This window comes from Convolutriloba macropyga, chromosome 2 (assembly GCF_964194025.1).
Source record: "Convolutriloba macropyga chromosome 2, txConMacr16.3, whole genome shotgun sequence".
Lineage (NCBI taxonomy): Eukaryota > Metazoa > Xenacoelomorpha > Acoela > Convolutidae > Convolutriloba > Convolutriloba macropyga.
This window is the reverse complement of record NC_134469.1, coordinates 63,538,370-63,555,011: the sequence shown is the minus strand read 5'-3', so window position 1 is coordinate 63,555,011 and position 16,642 is coordinate 63,538,370. Positions and strand designations below refer to the sequence as shown.

General features: G+C 35.5%; 1 protein-coding gene across 1 annotated transcript in view; it reads left to right on the top strand.

Annotated features, from left to right (window-relative positions):
- The window catches only part of LOC142334596 (sodium/potassium/calcium exchanger 2-like), a 72,318-nt gene that overhangs the window by 18,292 nt on the left and 37,384 nt on the right, over positions 1 to 16,642 (top strand). Inside the window, exons 4-6 of the mRNA XM_075382759.1 lie at positions 7,153 to 7,386; positions 12,793 to 12,853; positions 13,706 to 13,723. Coding sequence (XP_075238874.1) covers positions 7,153 to 7,386; positions 12,793 to 12,853; positions 13,706 to 13,723 — 313 coding nt within the window. The remainder of the gene's footprint in view (positions 1 to 7,152; positions 7,387 to 12,792; positions 12,854 to 13,705; positions 13,724 to 16,642) is intronic.

The window sequence follows — 16,642 nt, the reverse complement described above, 5'->3', positions numbered from 1 at the left end:
AGCAGAGAATTCATTTATATATGAGAAATCAAAATGTCAAAAGATCAGACTCCAATAAAAGATAGTCCGAAATTTGTATGAGAATAATTTCTTTGCTCTGAAAACCGACGTTGCATTGGCCTGTGCTATTGATCACAGTGGCAAGGTGATGAAATTATATCTTTTTTGTCCTGAAATTATTTTTTTTGAATAAGCTCTAGGTAAGGGCATAGCAAATAAGATGACTGCTATGAAATTCCCCCAGTGATTTGTATCAATGAGTGCACTTGAGAATGAATAAATTTTAATTCTTTTACAAATTCTTACAAATTTAGTATATCCACATGCTCGTACTCTCTAGTGGGTTAGAATATGATTGTTCCGATACCATTTAGTTGCTGAGTAACTATATGCTAAACTGATTTTTTGTTCAGCCAAGTATTATCATTAAAAAGCCCGACGAGCGTGGATTATTTTAATTTCAGGGTTTCTTGAATTCAGTTCTTTTTTCGAGTTGTTGAGGTTTAGAGTTTTATGCACATGTGAACATTTTACACTAACTTTGTTAGCTGTTTGCTTTATTTTTGTTAGAACAAGTTATTCTAGCATTTTTTAAACATTTTTAGCTACATATTTTTACTGCACTTATTGAAGTTTGAAGATTGACGAACCTTCGGCTTGTTTTCACCTTATTTGTTCACTGTGTCCATAATTTTCTAAATCATTTTTTACTTTAATTATTACTCTTCCAGAATTTTCTGTTATTGCTAGCTATTTCACGTTGCTTGCTAAATTTGCCATCTTTTAATTAGAGCTTATATGTAAATGCTCATTTTCAAATTTGCTTTCCTCAACTAGTTGTAAAATTTGAAATCTTTTTGGTTGATTCCGGTGTTTGATCCCAACTAAGCTTTTTATTTTACAATATTCCTCGCAATTTTGCCTTCTCTTGTTAATCAAAAAGATCAAGACAAGTTCTCTCTATCCCATATAATTTAACGAAACATGAACTTCGGAAAATCTACAAGATACCGATGCCATGTGGAACCTTAAGGTTAGGGTTTTCTTTAGCTGCGATAGCCAGCTATTATTGGCCTTCTCTTGGGTTTTTCAAATTTCTTGTCAAGATTTTGTTACGAACATAGTCGTCGCGCTCACTGCAAGTCTGCCTCTTGCTCGCTCGTTCATACAATTTCGATTGAATTGCGTGAGTGACGTAATTTTTCACTCTTTATTCATGCGAGTTCGCCTGTTTAATATCAGGACAGACAATAGAAACAATACATAAGTTGTCAAATTTTAATTTCTAAATCAAAATTTCGGCAAAGCCGCAATTATTTAAATAAACTGAAGGTTCTGTTTTTGGGTCTAATTTTTATCTTTTACGCCCGCAGGGTCTACTCTGCAGCTATTTTCTTGCAATCTGTCAGCTATGTTTGAATTTTAACCGTAGCTTTTAAAATGTTTTTTTTTGTGAAATTTTTTTTGATAGATGAAGCAAAGTTGCCAAATAATTTCTAAAGTGGTGAAGTACCAAATGGTATAGTAGGCTTCTATGGTTGAATAAATAACAAGAGATAACAATGATTAATTGTTTCTAAAATGTATTTACAATTTGGAACAATTCTGCGTATTAAGCTGAGTGCTCACACCTTGATCTTTGTTTTCAACATTTGAAATGCAAAATCCTCATCGAAAGATCGAAAATTCTTCTAATATATACGATGGATATCCAATGCCACTCATACATTTAGTCAATGTCTGAACAATTATTTGTAATTTGGATTGTGACTGGTAAAAAGTTCCCCTCTGTTTTGTGCTTTAATTGAACATCAGAACCTGAGGTTGCGGTACAACTGTGATTTTTAGAATTTTTAGAGGAGACATCTTTGCTTGAAACAGGCCATAGTTTCAAATTGAAATGCCGGAGAGTTGTTTCTTCTGCAAGTATACCATGTGTAGCAAAAGGTCTCTTAATAAAGCAATAAATCAAAACATGAATGCCCTTGAACGAGATATGTACTAATTGTCTGACCACTCCTACTCTCTAGTGTAATATATAGCTGTGTCTATTCTGTTAATTATCTTGGAAATTGGGTAACGGAAAGCAGTGATTACATGTGAAGTTCTCGCCGTGGAAGGAATTTTAATGTCAGTGACCACCTTCGAGTATTTTCCTGGTCTTGATTACAGGTCGTAAATTTTAGTAATATCGGTCTTGTATTAAATTGCTTATGAACAGCTGTAGCTGAATAGAAATTGGGCTTTTTACAGCCTCGATTTTGCCGCTACATGCTATTCTATGTCAAGATGAACTTTTCGTCGACTAATTTCTGATTGCCTGTTTTCACCGCAAACTTTTTCACTTAGTTTTCGATAGAAAACCGATATGGGAATTTCGTACGGATGTGTCAAGTCAATACTGCTATCTGGCTGCGAAGGACAGTAGATCGGAAGCAAAAATATTCAAGTTTGCATTGGGCAATCAGATTTGAGTGATCACAAATGCTACCACCTATAACATGTTCGGTTGTGATAGATTCATACCAAGTAGCGCGGGTCTCTGAGGCATAGCTCGCGAGGATTGGTACATTTGCACCAATAAGCTTTAAAGTAGCGCTTAATTACAGCTAATAAGATAATGTTCAATTTTCTATCTCGCACAAATTTACTGTTATCGATCTATTGTCCGGTCACCGCTTTCTAGTCCTGTTGGATTGAAACTCAAAAATTCCCTAACGGCCTTATGACTACCTTATTCAAGTTCTAAAACTATCAATATACAACGTTTGTTTTCAAACTCTGCAGCAAATTGCTAACACCAATCGTAAACTTGTGAGTCCAATGCCCGACAGGTTGACACGGGACAATTTAATCTGTAATTGATGGCCGCTGTGCCTGTAGAAGTGCAAACCTTTGAACTGAAATTTATGGTAGCTAGCAGGGGTTTAATCTGATTGCGGCAAAGATTAGTTGGGTGGAATTGTGGGAATTTGCAGGCAGGTAGAGATTAGTTTTAAGCTTAGCCACCACACCCACCACCCGTCAATAATTTTGAGAAATCTGAAATATCTGTCTTGAACATTCTGAAACAGTCGACCCGCTTCAAACTTCAAAGTAATGAAAGGTACAATCATGTATGACACCAGGCATTTTTCATATACAATCCTTGTGTGGTGTCACTGTCCAAAAATGAACGATGTGACTTCTTTTACAGTAAAACAACACAAGTGCAAGCTTTCAAAGCAGCTGCCTGCAATGAAAGGGAGGCGGTCATCATAATCTATATAACAAATTTTATTTTAATAACACAATTCCATCCCAAAGGATAACCCATCTCACATTTTCTATTGAATCCATTATCTATTAAGTGATTTGATATCGTATGATCCGTGTATGATTAACTGAGGGCTTGTGGCGTATTATTACCAGGTGAATTGTTTGTTGTCAGCCCAGGGAGAGCGTTCAAATAACTATATCAAAATCAGCATTGATGGCGGCTAATGAGAAATCAGAGTTTTTCCTTACTTTAGTCAATATTGCTGTAGGTTGAGTAAGTAAAGTGACCCCTAAGAAATTGGACAATAGATTCAGAAAAACGTGATAGGTTTGAATACTAAATTTATTTCGCTCGGTGGAAACATCATTTTATAGCGATATGGTTTCAGAAGGATGTAGGTTTTATAGGGATATGTACTCACGTGCATGAGTTTCAAAGTGACATTCTATATACAGCTGCGAAGAAAAGAATAATCTACAATGACACAAGATTTGATGCTACCAGGTTTTCATCGAATTTTCCGAGTCTTTTGATTAAAAACTAATTTGATCATGTCAATCAAATTGTTTCGGAACTGCCGCCATACTACCTAAGACTTAGGGAAAATGTCAAGAAAACATGACAATCTAATGTCACAAAAATTCAGATTCAAGTTTTTTGTATTGATTTATACTATTGACTTCGAAAGTTCAATGTCTTGACATTCTGCTGAGACCATTTTAGAAATGAAATTGAACGATAAGGAAGCCAGAAAATGGAGGTGGAAAAATTTTAAAGATTCATTTCCTAAAACCATAGAACATTTTTTGCATGGATACTATTTAAAAAAATGGAATTCAAATAAAAGAGAAAATCGGGGATTAAAATTAAAAATAGGAGCTGATATGCTGAGATAGCAAAGTGTTGAAATAATAATTCGCTACTGCTTATAACTGCTTAAAAACAGTGGCTCAGGCATTACTTGATGTTGCAATTTTTATTAATTAAAATACGCAATAACCTTTAAAAATATTGGATATTTTCACATCTGTTGTTTCTGCTGTTTCTTTCAGAAAATAAATTTCACGTTAAGCGAAAACAGAAATTCTTTATGGGAAGCAGGAAAAAATAGCTGTTTACAAAAAGAAGCTTTATTCGAGATCAAATTATTTATTCACTTAAGTAAGCCTCTCTTAAGTAAGCTAGGGCAATTATCGTTTAATTGCTCTCAAACAAATTTTGTAGCAATTATATTAGTCCTGTTGCCTTTTTTATTTGATTTTTAACTTGATCTGTCTTTCGTCTGACCCTTTTCATTTTTCGTCCTCAGAAATGAGATAAACAAGTAAAGCCCGGAGGGCATTAAGTGGGTTAGCAGCTCTTAGTGCGTTCTGTCTTACTACTCTAGGTATGCGATTCACCGAAACGGTTTTGGAGCAAACAATTTTATGATGTGCAGAGCGGTTCTTATTCTTAAATTTTACTCCACCCAAGTCACCCCCCCTCACACAAACACACACACACTTCCACCGCGCACCTTTCTCAACCTGACAATTTGAGTCGGCTCTCTTCCAGCCACTCGCCGGGCGTTCAAGAGCAATTCGTTCGATATGTTAGTCGGTTATGATCTTTCTTGATCTCTTACTGGCACGCTCCTATTTCGTGCCTCATAGTTACGTGACGTTTTCCCTATAAATATCCATATAAAGTGCTATAGTTTAGTTCATATTCAGATAGATCTCAAGGCCATATCTAGCCAGTATTTTTCATCTAGGCCTGTAACCCCTTATTTGTTTATGTTTACTAAAAACAACCGCAGATTGACAGTTTACAGATAAACATTAAGTACCTAAAAGCTTCAACATTTACCTTTCTGAGTTCCCTGACGATGGATTCGCATATTTGGTTAATAACTTCATGAGAAAATATGTACCTGGTGAAGTAAGTATTCTGATAAGGTAGGTGCTAATACGGAAATTGTATATGTTCTGAACAAACATCAAGAGACGTACAAGCCGGAAATTGCCCAACTTGTAGATCAGTAAATACTTGCGAAGGACCAATTCAACTCAAGTTACAGCCATGCGCAACCCACGTTCTCCAGAACACTGGATAACCAGCCTGACAGCCAGTTGATAACTTCATCTATAAACTTTATAAAAACTTGCAAAACTCTTATTCTTTCTCTATAATATTCTTTATAAAGTTGGATTTAATGATTTAATATTGAACTGGAAAATCTTTACAAAGCGCTAATTTATAACAGGCTTCAATAGAGCTAAAATAACTCCGAGAAAAGTAATAAAATACAAAGCAACTAGAGGATGTATCACGCATTCGAACCGCTCAGTAAAAGGCTATTACTAGCTAACTTTATTCATAATATGGCTGCTAAAAATCGCATTATGAAACATCCAAATCAAGTCCTTGTACAATGACAATTACTCAAGTTAATTACTCTAATTATTGATCTCGAGAATAAATCTAAATGTTAGTGCGTAACACACTTATTGATAACTGAAATAAAATTTGCAATGAGAGATGGAAATATCTAGAACAATTATTCATAAGGTGATAAACGATTTAATTTATTGAAAATTGTATGATCACTCAGCAGAAACCCAAATAAAATGATTTTTCAATTTAAATTGGCAAAAAAATCTGGCTGGTTATATTTCCAGAGCAATCAGCTCATTAGCTGAAGTCCATCCCATTTAATTACCTTATTTTTGGTGTTCTAAATCAGTCATTACTTTGGACTTATATGACAAAAGGTATTAAAGTAAGAGTTCATAAAACTTAAAGCCTTGATACCTCCGCGGAAAAACCCGATCTTGAAAAGCCTCCAATCGAAATCTCCTACGCTCGAGTGTCTTTCTAATGGTACCTCTCATATCTTTGTCCTTTAAATATATCGGTCACTCAAAATTGTCCGTACAGAAAAACCAGTTGAGCATTCTGTCCCTACACTACTTAGATGAGTCGAAACAAAATTTATCCGATTATGGAGCTTATGTGCTTTAAACAATAAGAAGTTAGCTAAGCTGTAATGAAGTTTGGTTGTTTTGTAATCAATGATTGACGAACTTTCTGGTTACTTCCTATGTTCACAATTAACACATTTCAGTGAAAGTATAATAGTTAATTTAGTAAACAAAATTGAAGTCGTTCTGTAAGTTCACTAAGTTTCGGAAAATTTCTCCGCTTTTTCTTTGTAATTTCAAAATTTCTTTATTTTGATCTTATATTGAATTGGTCATTGTATTCTTGTAGCCTATGATGTCGTACATGGGGAAATAAATTCCTTTTTCGCTATTCAGGAGTAATTCCGGAATGTATAATTACGCAGTCACTGAGGCATTTCCTTTGCGCTTTTCTGAGTAATTTTACTTACCTTTCTGAAACCGTTTTCGTTTTGTTGAGTGATGAATATATGTTGAATTAGCAGTTCGTTGTGAGAGTAGCTGTTTACAGCGGTCAGCAGAAGAACATCAATTGAACCATTTAGAGAATGTTGAATGAACTGAAACTACTGATTGACTGATACATCCATTGCCCCTTTTTACCTTATTTTTTTGCTGATGTGAAAACATTATCTCCTCGAATAATTTTCCCCGCAGTTCGTTTTATCTGAATGAGCACAACGGACAAACTGTCAATTGTTCGTTCTTATTAACTTTCATTTGTAACTATTCATGCAATGAAGATAATTGTTAGGGATATATTTAACTGATTCTTAAACTCTTAACAAAAGTTTTGAACCCTTTATCGTATGCACGACTGCTTTGTCCTCCATTTTTTCAATGTTCTTAGCAATTTTTTTAATGCATATATGGTAAGTTTATGGTTTGAAGCATGTGATGTGCCTTCATTTTGTGGTAGGATTTGTTGGTCGATGCTTAATGTTGTTTCAGCTGAGTCTGACGTGGTGGCCACTCTGCCGAGACACCTTCTTCTACTCAGTCGGACTCCTCATGATCATCGGCAGCTTCTTTGACTCCAAGATCCAAATCTGGGAACCCATTCTACTCTTCTGCTGGTACTTGGCCTACTGCACCTTCATGGCATTCAATGAGAAGATCGAGCTATTCGTCAAGGAGAATTTTAACTGTGACGCATGTGGCAAACTCTGCCAGGGGGACTCAGATGTAAGTTTCCGCCTTCAAGCCCCCCCACCCAACGCCCACCTTTTAGAATACAAACGCTATCCACTCGCTCATTCTCTTTCGACAGGTTTTTACTTGAACTCGTCCTCTGCCGTTACTCTTGGGGTAATCTGATCAAACCACAAGGGAAGATTTTTTCACGCCAGTTTTATTCTTATTTGTAAAATTTGTCTGTGAAGTTCAATTTTAGTGGTGTTGCTTAAGTCACATTTTTTTACAGCGTCGTAATATTACCGATTATAACTATCATAGCTCAATTATCAAAGAATACAATTTCCTTCCACGTAATTTTGCTCTCGCCAATATGCTTTTCTACGTTTGAGCTTCCTATAATGAAGACGGCTTTTATGATTAAGCAGGTTCTATTCCAACTAATGAAAAGAAATGCAGATTTTTTCACTGGCGTGGGGACAAATTTAAAACGTCTTCTAATTCCATAGACGAGCGGGGTCTGCTTTTCTTTTTTTTTCATTTGTTTGAGTTGAAAAGGTATAACTCATTTAAAGTTTATTTGTTTTCAGACCAACAATAACCATAAACATCAGGACCAGGTGCTCATTATTGCGTTTATAGACGGCCTCCTTTGCTGTATGAATTATGGCCCTTTTATGGACACCCCCACCTAATGTGTCAATATTATCCTCTCTTTCTCTTCTCCATCTCCACTCAATGGCTTCCTATTTCTTTCTTTCTTTGTTTCCATGCCCTTCTAACTTCAAGTAAACTTTAAAACTGATATGATTATTGATCTTGATTTCTTTGTTTTGAAATCAATTGCTATGTGTACTCACTTGTCTTCACTCGTCTTTTGAGTGCAGGATAGTTTGTCGAGCCAATCAATTTTTGTTGTTAATGAATTACCTAGACCAAGCTTTGATCTGGCTTGGTCTTTGTGATACTTTTTATTTTATCAGTAATTTAATCTAGCCATTAAATTCATTGCGTTTGCTAATACCAAGAAAAGTGAATTTAAATTAAAGGTTAAATTTTTAATATACTAGTTCATGTTTTGCATCTTTTTTAGAATACTGAAGCTTAACTGTTTTTTTGCTTTGTTTAAAAATGTATAATTTTTCACTGAATAGGATCCTCCAGTTGTTAATAGGAAATGTTTCAGTTACCGTTTTGTGACACTTTGAATTGCGTCAAAAGGGAGTTAATTGACTCATATCATCTTGAAGAGCGTCAAACAATAAACAAGAATGGAGAACCGGGCTAGCTGCGGTCTAGAATCTAGTTTTCGCTCTGTTTGGGTCTTCCTCCTCTATGCAGGTCACAATGCCTTTCGTCAGGATGGTTGTGAACATCAAATGCTTAATCTTTGGGAATATTCTTGGTCGCTGGAACATGTTGAGTGGGGCTTATCGTGCCGCATCTTAATTTTTTGTTCCCTTATTGAAAAGCTTTGTTCGCGTCGTGCTGAATTCTATTTATGATTTAATAGATGTGGCATGGTCCTGCTTAGCTTACGAACCGAAGATAATTTTCTTCACTCGTCTCTTGTTGGGGCATTCTTATCTTATGACCTCGTGGTTTCATGCTGTTTTCGATGGTCGTTTTCTGCTTTTGAATGTGTTCTTTTCGAGAAATACATCGGCTTCATGTGTTTTTGTTCCAGCTCGCTGAGGAGCATTTACAATTCATACTTACCGAGATATTTGGCGCCTTCTTTTTTTGCAGTCAATTAATTTCGGCTCTTGTCCATGGTCCTATCAGACAGCCTGGTTCTTTCTACCTTTTTATCAACCACTCGAGCCTGTCTTTAAATTTCTCGGCCTTGTTCGATCCGAGCTGTCATTGCTTTGTATTACTTAAAGCTTTGTATTGGATAAGCTTTGTCATTGATTGTTTCTGTCCTGGCCAACTTGTTCGTCAAAACATTTTTTTGTTTATGTTTGAACAGGAGGAACTTTTAGTCACTATAATCCTCTATAGTTAGTCTTCGATTTGGGACACAAATATATCGTCCCCAATTTATTTTTGGTCGCAGGACATTCGGAATTTGGCTTATTTCGCTCGATTTTTGATGGAGTCTTTTCGTTTTATCCTGTCCATTTTAATTTTTTGCCATTGCTCTCAAACAAAGTTTGTATCAGTTATTTTAGTCCTCTTCTCTATGCGATTTTCGGTACGATCAGGTTTTAGTCTGACCATCAATTTTTAGTGACTTCCCGAGGGCAAGTTGCTAAGCAGTTCTCATAGCGCTTTAAGTATGTGATTCGCCAAAGCTGTCGAATAGACGCTCCGTGCCAGCTTCCCCCAAAAAAACTCTGCGGTGTACGAGTAAATACTCACGGTGTTAAGTTAATTTTGGCTGGTTCACATCCCTATCCCTGTCCTGTAACTCCTTCTGCATCACTTTTTAGATCTTCATTCAATGAATCTAGCCTCGCTGAGTTTAACTAGCTGCTGCATAATGATGCAACTATATAATGCAAAATCATTTACAACAGCAGGGCTTAAATTTTTTGACTAAAAAATTGTCTTTTTTAATCCCATTAAGTGAAAAAGGCCGAAAAGGCGAGATTCCAAAAGTCGCTGGAACATTTCATAAACCATTGGTATCTATGTCATCAAAAAATGTTACATTATCCAACAACTAAACCCAGTAAATTAAATAAAATTACGCCGCACTAGAAGGGAAATAAGAACTGTTATTATTGAGACTAAGAGATAAAACTACGGGCAGATTTAAAATCCACCAATATTTGAAAAAAAATTAAGTGTTGAAGTCATGAAAACCACTGTTATGAATTCAGGCGACTAATTAGAATCATTTTTTACTTAGTAGCAGCCGATGAGAAGGGGAAGCAAATACAGACGAAATGAAAAGTTCCCAATTGTTTGAAAACATATTGTCAAAATTAGAAATGCCACTAGCAGAGAACTTGAACCATTAATTAGGTTTATTTTAAGCAGCGGATAAGACCTGCACTTAATGAGGCTAATTGATAAGAGAACAAAATGAACAACTCATGCAGACGAATTTAAAAATTTCGCTAGTTTTTAACAATGAGTGGTAAAATCAAAGTGAAGGGACTAAGGGGATTAGCTTGATTCACCATTGCCTCATTAACCATCAACGAGACCTGCCATTAACGAAACTAAGTGAGACAACAGGAAAAACAATAAGGGCAAACATTAAAAAATCATAAATATTTTTGGCAACTGGCTTCAAATTTATGAAAAGCGTCAGCTGACGGTTCAGGGATTGAAGCAGTTTTAAATAGGCCTATTTTGAGTGCATGTGTAACAATTTGATAGCATTCAGAGAAGGAACACTTCTCTCAAAACATAATTCAAATTAGCGCTTGAAAAAAAACCTCAAAAAGCGAAAATTTGTTCCAACACAAAATTCTTCTTTTTAAAAGTTTGGAAATCACTTTGTAAACCCATAAGTCATTTCGCTCCGCTTACTACTCTTGCGTTGTCACCATTCCTATATGACAGATCCTAAACAAAAGACAGAGCCCCAATTTTATCCAAATCTTAGAATTGTAATAATCTTTGGGATCCAATCTGTCTCTTCTCTCATCGAGAAACAGGTTTATATCTAACTGCCAAATCCAATCAAAATAGATCGTTTTCAAAAAGTTTTTATTGACCAATCATTTTTATTCATTTTAATTTTCTAGGGTTATGGAAATCAAAGTTGGCCATTTTCCGGTCACCTGATGGGTATTTTTCAGTTAAAATGGCATTTCAAACAATGTGTGTTCTCGAAGGTCTATTTTTTGAAGGTTTTGTTTAGTTGATGTTCGTGCATTATTATTGCTTTAAATTATTATTGCAGGATATTATTGCTTTAAATTAATACTTTTCAAGTATGGTTGTCTCGGAGGTGTGTTAAAGAGAAATCTTTTTAAAAAAGAAGTTTGTTAAACATTTTTATTTTACCAGTGCGTTTTGCTTCTCTGCATATTTGGAATTTTTTGTATGAGTTGTTGTTACTCACGTTTTTTTATGCTGAAACCCCTGTTTCCGGTTTTCTTTACATTCGCTTGTCTTCGATTTAAAGCTCTAAGATATATTTGAAGTATATGCACCTGAACACAAGTAGTACCACTTTGGAAAATTTCTCAAGACAAGAGGTTTTTCGTCGGTGCTTTGTGAAAAACGTAGATCACATTGAATCTTGAACGCTTTTTTTAAATTAAACCTGTGTCTGGACATCATGGATTTGGTTGTCAGTTTTCAGGTTTGTCATATTTGACGGAAACAAACAGTTATGCCATCAAAATCGTGCACTAGTTATAAGAGTTTGAAATATTCTTAGAAGTCTGATGATTATGCTTTTATCAGAGGTTCTTAAAAAATAGTTATACATTTGTTTAATGTGATACGGTGCGTTTCTTTAGATTGCAATTTTGCGCAAACGTTTAATGGTAAATAAAGATAATGATCCCTGTTCCAATTATTGACTATAGCAAGCGACGGTAGAAGTTAGTACACCTGATGTCTATACATCTTAACTGCCCTACCCCTGAGCTCTATTGCGCACTACTCTCACTACATGCATTTATTCACGCTACTTTCTACATTCTACCCAATGCGTGCTAGCACCCAACAGTGGTAGAGAAGAGTCTATATCACTTTTAATCAACATAATCGTACAGAGTAGTCGTTGTGCTACTGGTGTAATTGATACGTGAAATATATCAACTTTGCACCACTGCTTTTGCTGCATTTAAAATCTCGAAGATGAAAAAGACATTAAACCTTAGAATTGAGCCTCAATACATTGTTAAGCCGTAATTGTAAAGCGACTCGAGTTCAGTGATGTAACTTTAATGCACTACACATTGTATATGCTTAAATATGAGAAGCCTGAAAGAGGCTGAAATAGAAGTCTGATTCAAGATTGCGCGTCGAATCTTTCAGTTTAAGTTTGAACAATATTGCTTTTCCTCACGAGGCAATTTTGTGTTCTATGAAAGATTAATCTTTGCAGAGAAAATGTTAAGGCGAAATTACCTTGACTGTAAACTATGAGCTTCATGGCGAAATATCAGTGTTTTAAAATCAAGTCCTTACCGAGCGCACGACTCCAGTAATAATTCAATAAAGCGTCTCGGAAGAAAGATTCAAGCCAAGAATAAGTTGAAATAATCAAAGAGAGTTTCGTGTTGTAAAGATGCTTAACACAACCAAAAATTATTCCTAGATCACTTCAGGATTCCAGTTAATATAAATAGCTGTCAGTTTTCCCATTAGTCAAAAATACTTATAGGAAGGTTTGAGTGCTTACATAGAAAAAAGATCCCATTCTAATAGTAGGCAACGAGCATTAACAGATTGCAACACCCTTCAATGTCTGTGGAAACTAATTGCTGAATTTATTTCAATTATATGATGTAAATTTAGTAGTATGAGATGTTGGGTGTTTAGGACGGGATGGACATGAAGGCCATCCAGCAAGAGGCAGGACTCCGTGACCAGAAGGGAAGACGTAAGTACTCCTCCTTCTGCTACTAATAATTTTACCGCCTCCTTCCTACTATTTTTATCTGCTTTTCACAATCCTCTAAGTATGAGAAATCATAAAAAGGATACTTGCAGTTTCAAAAAATCTGGCCTTCATTACCCGAGAAATTTTTTATAGGTTAGCTGAGTTTTGATTATAATACACGTTGATTCTTGAGAAACGTTCATACAGTTACGCTTGATTTTTTCTCTAACTGAAGCACGCTAGTTTCTAACTGCTTTCTTCTCTAACTCAAGTAAAATCTTGAGCTGGCCTGATAACGGGATTGGCATAGAGAGAACACAATATGAAGATTTGAAGACCTTGCATATCTATGCACAGCATTATCATTGTATAAAAGAAACATTTATTGCATCAATTCTATCAGTTGTTCTTTTTCTCTTTACTTCACAACTGTCAAATCATCTTGGGAATCACTTAATTTAACTCAAATATTTCTGCAGAAAATTTTGAATCAAACTTGACTACTTGTCTGCATTTTTCATCATCCTATAACCTAAACTGATAGTCTTATGCTGCAGAGATAGTTTCACTTTCAAGTTTCACGCGTCATTCTTTTGTAATAAGTATAATTATGAGGTAGCATCATTTTTTTCTCCTCACAGCACGCAATTCATTGCCATGACTCGTTCACAGACAAACGAAAAAATGAGTTTACAAAATAATTTTCAAAGTGCTGCAATTCGATCGAAATTTGAGTTCGATGAAACTTGTTTGATAAGTTATTGATAAATCTCCATGATGTTGATCATTTGATTAATCAGTGTGAAATTCTGCAGGCAATGCTTTTTAAGTTATTAACAAATGTTATTTCAGTGAAAGCGTCATACAGAGGTATACTCTTCCAAACTACTACTTCTGCTACTACTACTACTACTCAGTCTTCTTAATTGACTTTCGTATTTCTACTACACCTGAAATTACAGTACCGACCAGTTTATGTTAACTGTAATCATCAATCAAGGTTGATCACGTGTGAGTGGTGCCAATTGTTACGCACTGCTCTTGCAATGCTTTCTGTTGACTAGAAGGAGCAGAGCCAAATTTTATTAACACAAATAGCTGGCTATCTGGCTCCTATCTGAAGGTTTTCACTTTTAATGGACAGATTTTACTACGCACAATTCAACGCTTTATCAATTACGCTCCGTTGCTGTCATGATCATTTAATAGAGCACTGATTAATTAGTTATGGTACATTTGTTAATGAGATGCTATTAAAGAGTGCGATCAATGCTAGCGCTTCTAGCTAGATCAACGTCACCACTCATTTTGCGATGCAGTCAGTTAATCAATGAGAAAGAAATGGAAACTTGCTTTGCATTATAGCAGGATCTCATCCGCTTCCACTTTCTAAGCTTCTAGTTCTGCTTTAACACGTAGGCCGCAGTGTCTTTCATGAACGTAGACTCTTTAATGTACACAGTAGCGCCAAAAAGAGTTATGTTGATGTGATTTTTGGTAGGGGTCGAAGAGGCCTGGAGTTTTGTTTTTTTTTTAGATGAGTGAACATCTAATCCCCAGAAATGAGGATGTTTTCGGTGGATAAATTCGGAAAGTGGACAGAATGGTTATTTAGGTCTCCGTGAAAAAAAACGCTAAGCAAATGAAAAATTTTGTTCTTTGCCAGTTCAAAGCAGTTTCTTAAGCGTAAGCACAAAATGTTTCAGGCAAATAAATTTTAAGACATCTATTTTTTTTTAAAAAAATAGGGTCCTTAGGAGTATCTCTCACTATGTTAATTTTTATTCAAGTTTTAAGCCTACTGTTTCTCACGGTCTTAGACAACTAAGGTTACCATGTTTCTTTTGAGGTTTTTGAGTCTGAGTCTTTTATCGCTTGCCGGTTTTCTCTCCTATTTTAATTGACCAAGTAGATTGTATTCTATCAATTTTATTTTATTTTGTAATCTCACCCTGTTTGACTTTTTGACTGACTTACTTAAAGCGTGATATAGTTTGCTCTTTTATTCACATTTGTAAGCTCCTGATGTCAATTGGCTAAACTCAGATTCATATAGTCATTTTTAACCTCATTAGTGGCCTATATAAGCTGGCTTCTTGCACTTCTACGCTATTGCTCCCCCCGGAAGCTGCTGGCTACAACAAAATTTAGCTCCACTCCTTTGAAAGCAATTTTTCTGAAGTTATTCGTTCATGTTTGTCTTTGGAGTTGAATTAACTTTGATCAAGTTTGATTAGTTTTTTTCATCTTTGAAGCCTTTTTTATATCATTTCCTGAATTTTTATTTCGTCTAAAATGATACGCCATAGATAAAGGTTTGTTTATTTGGGAAGAAGCGATAATTGAAGGTTTTATTGAGCTTAGTTTTTCTACTAAGGCAGCTTTTTGTTTTTTTGCCTTTTCCTTTTGTCTAAGATTTTTCCTGTAGTTAGCCTGCCCGTATACAGGAACTCTTTCGTTTGCTGAAATATCAAGCGCAGTTTTTTCTCGTTCCTCGCGTTCCTTTTACCAATGAAGTAGGTTGATTAGACTCGTTCCATTTGACGCGGCTTTGGAAACATTGCGAGGTGCTAGTAATATTTTTTAAAAACATAAATTCAGTTAATTAATAGCCGCCCTCATCTTCTCAGCCGGCTATTATTGCGCTCCTATTTTTTTTACTTCGTCGAACTTTTTTTCGCTTTACCATTTTGCCGTTTTTTCGACATTTTGCGTGAAATCTTTTTGACTTCTGTAGGCTAGTTTCTCTCTTCTCTCATTCTGCTAAAAGTGAATTTGAACATCAGTTGCTCAGCAAAGCAATTCAAACTGAACAGAGTCAGTATAAAAAATTGAACTCAGAAATAGAAACGGGATAAACCCATAAAGCCCAATTTTAGATGCCCGCTATTTGAACGTCGTTCCTATAAGTCGTAGTTACCATCTCTTATGCTTATTGGTGTTGATAGTAGCCCCTGTAGCCTCTCTCTAAGAAACAGAAGTATGTTCAACTACGAAATGCCATCAAAATAAATCGGACTTAAAAATTTTTTTTGTACAAAAATCTTTTTTTTTCAATATCTTCTATTCGTTCAATCCCAATCATGCTTATTGGAATCGACGGCGGCTATTTTCCGGCAATCTGCCGTGTATGTTTTTTGGTTTTTGTTTGAGCGTTCCTCATGAGGACTAAATATGTTTTAAATTCTTTGTATTTCGATTTGTTTCGATGGTGACTATCGTCCTTTCGTTTTTTTTGTTGTAAAAAAAGTGGCGAGCAGATGTCACAGAAAATAGCAAATTGAGCTTTTGAAACGCTTCAAATTATCTTATCTAGGTGTAAAAGTGATAGTCACTTTTAAATTATTTTTGTGCCTGGAGAGTTAATTCGTCAAAAAACGGGATTTTTTGCAACCACAAAATGTTGATTTAATTATCAACAGTTTATCAACAGTTTGTGGGGTCAAATGTCCACCCGCCTGTCGTTCGAGAGCAGTTCTTCCGACATTAGGGGCTTTATGTTTTCTTTTGTAATTAATAGCCATCGTCAGCCTCTCGAACGGCTATTATTTAGTCGCTCTCTTCTTTTACAATTCAAAGAATTTGAATTGTATTGGGGCGCTGTCTTTTTTTCAGATCTGTTCACACTTTTTCATGATTTTTCGAAGTGTTTTTGATGTAGTGATTTTGGTCACGCCGAAACAGGAAGTGGAGCAAAAAAGCGAGTGTTTTGCTGCGTGAAAAATTTTCGCTCTAATTTGTAGTGATTTTGGTCACGCCGAAACAGGAAGTGGAGCAAAAAAGCGAGTG